Raw genomic sequence first — 10,971 nt, 5'->3', positions numbered from 1 at the left:
ATGCCTGAGGACACTCCAGTGTTGATATATGTTAATAGAGGTAGATAGAGGTAGAGGAAGGGTCAGTGAGGGAGAAGGACTAGGATATATACCCTGAAAGTCGGATGAGGAAATAATAGACCCAGTGAAGTAAGTAGGAAGGACTGACTTTGGATTCAGGAGTATAGAAATCTTTGGTGAGACTGACAAGAGAAGCTTTACAACAATGTGTAGGGATTCAGCGAGTGAATTAAGAGAAAGAAGAAAAGGAACTGGGAGACAGTATGTACAGAACCACTTTCGAGAAGGTTCACAATGAAGGGAAACAGGGAAGTAGGTAGAAGCTATAAAGGGAATAGAGGCAAGACAGGAATATTTTTCTAAAGATGGAGAGATAATAGCTGATGGGTGTTCCAGTCGAAAGAGAAATATTGATAATGCGATAGGAAAAGAAAAGACTTGCTGGAGTGACACTCTTCAGGGTCAGATAGAGGAGCTGGTTTTAGCTGGAGGGCAGTTTGTCCTCAGAAAGAGGAGAGAAGGGCACAAAGAATGAATGCTGGTAGGTGGGCAGATGAAGGTATCATGTAGAAGTCATTTTATTTCCATTGTTTTAATGTAAGAAGCTAATATTTATGAGTTTAGTATGTGCTAAAAATTGTTTTCCAAAATGTTGCCTGCATTAAATTAAGTTCTCATGAGATTCTTAGGAATCATCGTACACAATTAATGTATGAAGAAGCAGAAAGCTAAAATAACCCTGTCATCCCCAAGCCCAGTGGCAAAGTCTGGATTCTGGTCCTGGTGGTCTGGTCCCAGAGCCTGCCCACTTAATTGCTATGTTGCCCTGCCTCTTCTCTCCAGGAAATCAAGCTTCCCTAACCTTATTCTGTACAAATTATTTTTGCTATCATCCTTTTTTTTTTTTTTTTTTTTTTTGAGACAGAGTCTCAAGCAGCACAAATTATTTTTGCTATCAGCCTTTTTTTTGAGACAGAGTCTCAAGCAGCTGTTTGCCCTTGGTAGGGTGCCATGGCGTCACAGCTCACAGCAACCTCCAACTCTTGGGCTTAAGAGATTCTCTTGCCTCAGCCTCCCAGGTAGCTGGGACTACAGGTGCCCGCCACAATGCCCAGCTATTTTTTGTTGCAGTTGTCATTGTTATTTAGCAGGCTGGGGCTGTGTTCAAACCCGCCAGCCTGGGTGTATGTGGCTGGTGCTGTAACCACTGTGCTATGGGTGCCGAGCCTGCTATCACCCTTTTAACAAAATGTTAACTTGTATTAGGCACAAATTTGTCATATTATATGATGACTTCATGTTATTAGTATACACGTCAATATAAGTGTACTGTACACATTGGTGGTTACTTGACTGCTTGCTTAGCATTTATAAATTAAATCTGTATGTGCACATAAAGCCCTTTTATAAGATAAAACAAGTGCACTGTATCCTACAGCCTTGAACTTTACTCGAAAAGTACTATATTCACCTCATTTCCTTCCAGGTAGAAGGGTAGCCCCTCTTCCATCCTTTGATGCTTGTACTGTGATCAGGTTTCAGTTAACCCAATACCCACTAACTCTCTCTTCTCCACCTCAGATGCTGGACAATATTTAAATGGCTAAAGCTCTCTGTTGCAGATGTACTGGCGATTTCAAGTTTCTCCATGACCCGTGACCTATGTAGCTTGTTCTTAAATACCCAACCTGTTTGAAGGCCAGAGTCCTGAGGTTACAGTTTATTTAACAAGCAGAATAAGCCCAATGAATGTGAGTGTGTGACTCCTCCAGTCCACACATAATCTAAATTTAAAACTTCTGTGCTACAACAAATACAGGGCTTGTTTGATTAATGGATTTGGTTCCTGGAAGCTGTCTTTGCAGAATTTACTTAAGGCTTTCAACTTTGTCCTATAAAATGAGAAGTTTAACCAGGATATCAGTTGATGCGTTTCCTTTGCTATTTTTCTAAGAGCAAGCCTGGAAAGTTTTATGACCCTGTGTTCTCTGGCTGGCAGGGTTTAAACAAACAAGGTTGCCTTGACATGAAAAAAGGTTGCCTTTGTTCTTCTCATAGCCATTTGTCTTGGGTTGAAGAGTTTACCTATTTCTAATACTTTTGGAAGGTGCCAAGATGTTTATCATAGTTCAGTGGATGCTACAATGTTTCCATTTTAAGACTCGTGTGAATATCCTTAGGGCCTTAATGGACGTCTTAAAATGATGTGAATACCCTGAGGGCCTTTGGGGACACAGTGACGGAGACAAAGGAAGGTATAGATGTGCCACCTCCCCCAGGGTTCCCATCACCTTTGCTTCCTCCGTCCTGTCTGTTCCCCACTGTTTGTAAGTTCAGCCCTGCTTCTTAGCTCTTGGATCTGTCCACACACTTTGTACCATGCTGCTTCTCTCCCCACCCCTGTTCCCTGTCCCTACAAGGGTCACTGCCCACATCTAGTTTTTTATTGGTTTTATTCCATGGCTCAACATTCCCCTCCACTTTATCTGTGTATACTCTGAATCTTTGAGTCATCTCAACTACTTTCCTCCTCCTTCCAGAATCCTTATTGCTCCCTCCCTCAGTTTATGGCATCTCTTTATAGGATTAGGCATTATCAAATCAAACACTCCCCCCAGACTCTATTGCTACAAATCCTTACTTTGTGGGTGTTCACTACCTGCAGGCCTAGCAACCTTCCCTGAACTTGCTCCACTTTATGACCTTTTTCAAGTGTTCAACAAATGCCATAACTGTTGTTACTGGAGGGTCTGGCTGCCTGTCACTGTCAGCCAATATGCAGAGATGGGGATAGGTCCACCAAACTTTGTCAGAAGGCCAAGATTCTGGAGAACAGTGAGAGTAGCCTCTCCAAGATTGTTCTGTTCTTTCATTTCTAACATTGCAGTTTTATACATTTGAGTTCCCAGTGAAGACCGTGTTAACCTTTATCTTAAACAAAAATTCGCAGAACCTATGACTCATAAACAATTAACTTGATTCTAAATTTAAAAGTTTATCTATTTGCATTTCTCTGATGACTAAAGATGAAGAGCATTTTTTCATGTGTCTGTAGGCCATGTGCCTATCTTCTACAGAGAAGCTTCTCTTCAAGTCCCTTGCCCATAATGAAATGGGATTAAACTTGTTATTAAGTTTGAGTTTTCTGTGGTTTCTGGTTATCAAACCTTTGTCAGAAGCATAAAATAACATGCAAATATCCTCTCCCATTCTGAGGGCTGTCTGCTTGCTTTACTTACTGTGTTCTTGCTGTGCAGAAGCTTACAGATTTATAGTATAGTTTGAAGTCTGATATCGTGATTCCTTCTGATTTGTTTTTATTTCTGAGTAATGTCTTGGCTATTTGAGGTTTTTTCTGATTTCATATAAAACAAAGTACTATTTTTTCCAGATCTTTAAAATATGAGACTGGTCCTTTGATAAGAATTGCATTAAATTTGTAAATTGCTTTGGGTAAAACGGACATTTTAACAACGTTGATTCTTCCTAGCCATAAGCATGGTATTGGGGGGGATGGGGAGAAGGTCAGATCGAGGGAGGGTGAATGGTGGGATCACACCTATGGTGCATAATGCAAGGGTACATGTTGGATCTATTAGTATAGAGTATAAATGTCTTAACACAATAACTAAGTAAACGAGAGGAGATATATATTAACCAGAGTGATGTAAGCATTCCTAATTCTATATGAAATCAGCACATTGTACCCCATTAATGCATTAATGTATACATGATCTATGTGTTTATGATTTAATAAAAAATGAAAAAATAAATAAAAGATTATCTAAATCAATCCATCTAAACTACTCAAGATAGGACTCTTTAGGGTGGGAGTTAAATTCACAAAACAGTAAGAATGGGAGACAGGGAGTGAAGGTCGGGCAGGACCTAAACTGACCAGACCAGCTGTGTCATGTCTGCCCTAGTCTGCCTGACAGATTCCATCTCATTCTCACTACATGTGCTTTCACCATGAGTGTATACTGTCTTCTCACCAGAGATGAGCTCTCTTGCCTCCAGACTCTAATTCTTCTTAACTTGCTTTGTCACCATCCCAGCTGTTACAGCACCAATCAGACCGCCTTATACTGTAGGTATTCCTTTACACCTCTCACCTTCCCTTCTATATTTTAAGTCTTTGAGAGTAGGAGCCGTGAGGTTTAAATATCAGCATTACCCACAGAACCTCCATAGAAGACATTCTATTTGTCTAACTAATGAGTATCTTTCTCATGGTATCAGTGAAGGGGGGGGCGGTTATACAAAGAAGACAATTAGCGTTTGTTAAAATAAGGTAAATGCAAGTTGATTTTTCAATTCCTGGACCAGAGACAAGCAAAGTATCCAAACAATAGAGAAGGGACACTCTGAGTGCAGGGAGAACACTGAGGCAGCTGAGCCTCGACAGTGCTTCTCTTTCCCTGATTACTCATCTGTCCTCTGGAATTAGCTTAGTTTATTTGTCCCATATCTCTGGGATATGACCAGATACTTAGAGGCCTCCTGTGGGTGAGTACTGAGGGTCTATGACCAAGTTGGCCACACGTTTAATACAAAGGAGTTTACCTATAAAGTATCTGCAGGGGAAGCCTCATTGTTAATTGATCCCTCCAAGTTAGGATGCTCATACTTAAGATTTGGGTAGATTATACCCAAAAGACAAGGACTTCACTCAAAAGGTGCACGCAGATCACTATTTCTGGGTTCATGTAGATTACAGGCCCTTCAAAGTCCACAAGATTTCTCTGAGCAGAATGTTGATGTCCCACACCACCAGGCCCACCCATCAACCCATCGCTGTTTCTGTGCTACTCGGGGTTTAGGAACAGTATAGAACACCTACTGGCTGGGGGTTGGATTGTGTTTTCCTTACAACCTTGGGACTTGTATTACCTTCCTTAAAGGCCTTTTGAATTGCTTGGCTTCACAGTTGATCATTTTCTTTCCCTAGGTGAATCCTTTTCCAATTATTCCCTTATCTTTGCATATACGGAGATCTTTCAGCTCTTCTTTTTTCTATGTCTGAAAGGTTGTGAGAACAAAAATAACAATGGCTACAATTAACTTTTGTGAAGTTACATATTTAAATGAGGGAAGAAGACTAAGCACCTGAGAAGGAAATGGCGCATAGATTGGAAAGCAAGCATGACAGGCTGCTGCAGTTGGTTGATATCTGGCTCTTTTATTTCCCTCCTGAGTAACGTAAGAACCACTGAGCTCAGGGGACGTGAACATCCTGTACAGGAAATAGATGGCATGTGGAGGAGGTGAGGGGGGCGCCCAGCGCTGCTCTCTGAATCCTTCCGGGAGCTTCACTCGAATTTGTTAGAGAAGCAAGGAAAGGGCTGGAAACAGAGGCTCTGCTTGGATGGCTTCCAGCACGCTTCACAAAGCTCAGGAAAAGCTCAGCTAAGCCACATGCATTTTATGTTTTCCTGAAGAAAGACTCTGCTTGTGGGTCTCAGGGTTAAGGAGTCTCGGCAAGTTTTTTATAGAGACACTAAAACATTCTCTTCATATTTTCTTCTGTCATTGACTGAGAGAAGCCCAGGAGATAAAGTCACATGTACATGTCCATGCCTGCCAGGCCAATTAGCTCTTGTGAGATTGTTGGGGCAGTAACTGTACTGTGGTGCACCCTTAGCTCTTGAGCTTCCCGGGTGCATCATAAGTTTGTGTGTGTCTCTGTGTGTGTTTGTGTAAAAATGTTCATATGTCAGTTGACACTTGAAGATACTAAACTCAGAAATTTGAGTGTGTGCCTTTCGGATTTATTACTCCAACTAGATAATAAAAAATGCACACCTTTTTCATCCTCCCCAGTAAATAACTTTTTCAGGAGGACAAATAGTGAAGTACGGACAGACCCAAAGGTGAGGGCAAGCAACAGCAGTCCCAAAGCTATCAGGAGATAAAGCTTTTTTGCTTTGCTGTAAAACATTTTTTAAAAGAGAAAACTAAAGTGTTTGCTGTACTTTTTGTGAGAATGATTTGGGATGTTCACTGGAGCAAAAAGGCCATTTATGAACTGACTTTAGCCTGGCTTTGGCCTGTCGCAGCCCACTGTGTTTATCTCAGAGCCTGAGATTTACACTGACTGAATAATAACAGAGAAGAAACCTGTCCTCACTGCGGTTTGCATTTGCCAGTTCAATTTTCCTTTAGCTGCTGAATTTTAAGTAATTGTTTCTCCTCTTAAAAAAAATATTTTTAGCTTCCACGCTTATGCTTCTTCAAAGAAGACTTACTATGAATTCCTGTGATTTTTAAGACATTTCACCTTGTTCACAAAATTTTAATTTTCTCATGCATAATTAACATGTTCCTATATAGTTATTTTCCTTAAATTTCTGCCATAAATTTACATATAATGGTGACATGAGAATTTTGTTATATTAGAAGTGTCTAATAATATTGCTAGATTTAGAATGCCAGTATATACCTTTTTCCCAGGTTTTCATTTCTGTTCTTGAAGGGATGGCCACCAGACTCTTTGATTTGGTTTGGGGTTATCAAATTGTAATTTATGATTTAATTAAGAATCAACTGGCTAAATAAGTATGAGGATAGATTTAGAAATGAATAATGAAATTATTCTTTTACTAATAAGAACAATGTGTAAAGTTTCCTCTTTCGAAGACCTTCAAGGAATACCAATACCTTTATTTAATTTGAATTGTCATTTAATATCATCTATTCAAGAAAAGAATGTGGAGACCTACGTTGAATTTTTATTTTCTAACTAGCTAGAGCATATTGCATTCAAGTATTGACCACTTGATGCGGGATGCTCTTTGGGAGCTCTACAAATGTGTACAAAAAGTGAAAATCAGTTGCTTGAATGCAATCAATCAGTGACTAGGTGGCTCTACTCAGCCTGATAAGGCAGCGCCACCTACTGCACACAAGCTTTATTTTACGTTCGGGAATTCTTCAGTAGAATCGATCTCCACAGAGCTAAAGTGAAACACAGTTTTCAGTTTCTTACCTTTCAAGATCTACATCTGGGTCAATTTACTGATTATTTTTTGTCCTAGTGTTTTTCTATCTCTCTCTTTCTTTCTGTGTGCATATTAATTTATTCATTCATATTGAGAACAACAGTTAAATAAGCGAATGGGAGATAAAGGATTACAAATTATGAAACATATAGGATATGTGTTCTTGGTACCTATTGATGTATCTTTTATTGCAAAAATTAGTCCAGTGTTCCTCTGTTTTCCCTTCTACATATACCACGGACATAGGAATTGATAGTTAACCAATGCTTATTTAAATAGAACTATCGTTCATATTTCATCCTAGGCTACCTATGAGTGTATTCTTTCTTAAATGATTACAGATGAATAAGCCTACATTGAATTATATTTTCTCCAAATATTTTATTGTATTTTATTTCTATAATAACACTTAAGTACACAATATTTTCAAAATAATAACCTAATGTTACTAGTATATTTTACAATAGAGGGCATTTACATAGACTATTAATAAGACTGTATCTTTTTGTGAAGCTGGATCATTAATTATCCTTTCAACCCTTTTGGCTTATTTCACCACTATTGAACCACAACATAAAATAAGTAAGAAAATAAGTAAGTGGCAATATACATGATATAATAGTGATTAGGATTCTTTTTATTGTTCCCTATTACTCTTCCAAGGTCTTAACTGGTTATTGACCATTTACATCATTCATGATGATGCTAACACCTCATGCTAGGAAGATCATATCATCTCAGATCCTGCTTCATAATTAATTTTTCAGTGTGCACTCATTCATATTAAATCATATTTGCCATCCTGTGTTAATTTACTTCTATATTAATGGAATGTCACACAGTCCAAAATTTATAATATTGACATTTTCCAGGGTGTTTATCTCCAAATAAATGGAAAAAGAATATAAAGTGCTTCCGCATCATACCAATGTCATAATTATATAATTGATTCATGCTAGAAATCTAGACATATAACTAGCACAGATGGTTTCACTTTTGCATCTTGGTTTGGAGAAAAGCTATTTAAATCCCAGATACTGTAAAAAAACAAAACAAAACTTGACTTTCTTATACTTGTCTATATCTTTAAAAATATTTTTTGTAACTATTATAATTTTGCTGATTCAATTAAAGCTTATCTACTGTATGTTAAGAACTATACTATGGTCTAGGGATTCTGTGATTAAAAAATAAGACTTTCTTTTAGTTAAGCACCATTTTCTGCAGAGGAAAGGAGAATCTGAGCAGGTCTTCTGCAGTAAGAACAAGGAGGTAAGGGCACAAAAGGAAGTCAACTCAACCCAGACTTCAGGGAATAGGGAAGGAGAGTAGGGGCGAAATCAATGAAGATTTCCCAAGAAAGAGAAATCCTAATTTGAGTTTGCAGAAGAATAACGTGACTATTAGGAAGATAAGCAGAGAAAGAGGGTTCTAGGAGAGGAGTTAGGATTTATGAGGACACTGAGATGAGAGTTCACGAATGTACATGTTGGACAATTTACTGGGACTCTAGACAACAAATGAAGTTCTAAAAAAATGAGGTTAGCCAAATAGGTAGAAGTTAGATAATGGAGAATCTTTCTTGAGTTTGGCCTTTATTCTGAATGCTTTAATGGTCTTATTAAAATATTTACACAAGGGGGAAGTGAGTGATGGAATTGGAGTCAAACTGATTAGAAAGTTCCCTTTGGCAATGCTACTGAGAAGGTTTTTCAGTAGAGTATACCCAGAGAAAGGGAACAGGCCAGAAAATGATCCAAGGCAAGAGCCATAAAAGATGCTGGGAACTGGCACAGGGGAAGGTGAATGATTCATGGATTTATTACAATAGTAGAACTAGTTTAATGACCAAGTGGATGTAAAACCTATAGAAGGAGAAGCCCAAACTCCAGTTTCTCATATGAGAAGAGTTTGGTGGAGCCACTCACTAGGATACAGGCAGTCCACAGATTACCAGAGAGAGGATGTCTACTGTGAACATGTGAAGTGTCTCCAGGGGTGTTATATGATGGGTGGCTTCAAATCTAATTTTTGAGAACCCTTAAGAGTATGCATAACTTCACTGAAAAAATAAAATAGTTGGGTCTATATTCAAGACTTTTCTTCGTTTATGCCACTGTTTTTACACCTTCTCCCCCCAGAGGACTGGTACGAGCAGCTGTATCCACTCATTGTCACTCTGAAGGACTGCATGGGAGAAGTGGTGAGCAGAGCCAAGCAGTCCCTGACATTCGTGCTCCTCCAGGAACTCGCATACAGCCTGCCCCAGTGTTTGATGTTGACGCTGAGGAGAGACATCGTCTTCAGTCAAGCAGTAGGTGCCTGTTTTTGTTAGTACAGACCAGCACTGAACTGTTAGCATTCTACCCTAGATGAGAGTACACAGCTTCTGTAGGCAGTTTAATTTTTAAAAATATCCCCCTCTTTTTCTTTTTTTGTTTTTCTTTTAAAGAAGAGTCTCACTCTGCTGCCTCAGGCTAGAGAGCTGTGGCAGCATAGTTCACAACAACCTCAAATTCTTGGGCTCAAGTGATCCTCTTGCCTCAGCTTCCCAAGTCGCTGGGACTACAGGCACCTGCCACAATGCCTGGCTAATTTTTCTATTTTTCAAGTAGAGATGGGATCCCGCTCTTGCTCAGGCTGGTCTTAAACTCCTGTTTCCAGGCAATCTACCCACTTTAGTCTCCCAGTGTGCTAGGATTACAGGCAAGAGCCACTGCACCCGGCCAAAGATGCTTCTTTTGAAGTCTTGATACTTCCTTTTTTCTTATTCATAACAAAAATCAACTGACTAGCACATGAAAATTCTTTATGGGATCTTAAGTACTTATTTTTGAAAAGAGATGGCCAAGTCTCTGAAATGTACATTGTGCTTCACAGGACGTGGCATATGTGAAGAAAAGAGTTACCCACCCCTGTATTATGCCCTGGGGTCTACATGCAGCGTGAGGGGAGGAACTGCTGCCTTGCACTGCAGGAGATGAGCTAGGACTTGACAAAGGGGATCTGTTTACAAACAAGTACTTATAAGCTCGCCCATGAATCCTGGGACAAGGGTTCACACAATCTCTTATTTAGTTTATCATATAAGTTTTCAGGGACCTAAGGCTTGAATGGCCTTTGCCTACACTCAACGCTACTCACAATGCCAGGACAGCCAGCCTTCCTCACGTGGCTGTGCCAGTGCCTGCCTTCTTCCCACTGCCTCCACCCCTGGTTGAGTTTTATAGACAGAGCACAGGGAGGGAAACAGACAGAAGCCTGCTCTTTTTTAACCTTCTTCACACAGGGAATATTTTAGCCCTAAGGTCCCTTTCTTCTACCACTTAATAGGTGGTCCAGTGGCAACTGGAGCTAAGCAGGTGTCAGGCATCATCTCTGCCTTATACATACTGGTTTTTTCATTGTGACCTTTAATGATCCTGTGAAATGAGCTCTGTTGTCTCTATTCCACATGTGGAAAATTATAAGATTTGTAAGAGCTAAGTAACTTTTGATGGTTTTACTGTTAGAAATGGTAGACCTAAGATTTGAAGACCTGTCGAAAGTTCTTTCCCCTTTGCAATATTGCCTTCCTCAAGGGTTTTCTATGCTGTGATGCTGGATCAAAGACTGTCAACTTGTTTGTGTGTGTGTGTATAAATGGTTGTAGTTGTGTTGCATATACTTGAGAATATAATCTGTGATGCCCCCAAAGTCTTAAAATATTTAAAAAATTAAAGTAATAAACTTACTGGCCACAGTACATCTCTTCAATGCTTTCTTTCCCCTTTTTTTTAGCTTGCTGGATTGGTTTGTGGTTTTATCATCAAGTTACAGACAAGTTTGCATGACCCTGGCTTCCTGCAGCAGCTTCACACTGTGGGGCTGATAGTGCAGTATGAAGGACTGCTGAGTACATACAGTGAGTAGTGCTTTAGTACATGTCTAAACTGTGTTCCTATTTGTTTTTTGTTTTTTGTGGGTTTTT

The 10,971-nt window shown here is 39.5% G+C and overlaps 1 protein-coding gene across 1 annotated transcript in view; it reads left to right on the top strand.

The window, feature by feature from the left end:
- INPP4B (inositol polyphosphate-4-phosphatase type II B) overlaps window positions 1-10,971 on the top strand; it is a 394,326-nt gene that overhangs the window by 303,976 nt on the left and 79,379 nt on the right. The window contains exons 17-18 of the mRNA XM_023513461.1: window positions 9,143-9,315; window positions 10,782-10,905. Coding sequence (XP_023369229.1) covers window positions 9,143-9,315; window positions 10,782-10,905 — 297 coding nt within the window. The remainder of the gene's footprint in view (window positions 1-9,142; window positions 9,316-10,781; window positions 10,906-10,971) is intronic.

The sequence above is a fragment of the Otolemur garnettii genome, unplaced genomic scaffold (genome assembly GCF_000181295.1).
Source record: "Otolemur garnettii isolate 467f Iridium unplaced genomic scaffold, OtoGar3 scaffold00041, whole genome shotgun sequence".
NCBI classification, from domain to species: Eukaryota; Metazoa; Chordata; class Mammalia; order Primates; family Galagidae; genus Otolemur; species Otolemur garnettii.
Note: the sequence above shows the minus strand (reverse complement) of the source record. Positions and strands in the feature narration are given on the sequence as shown.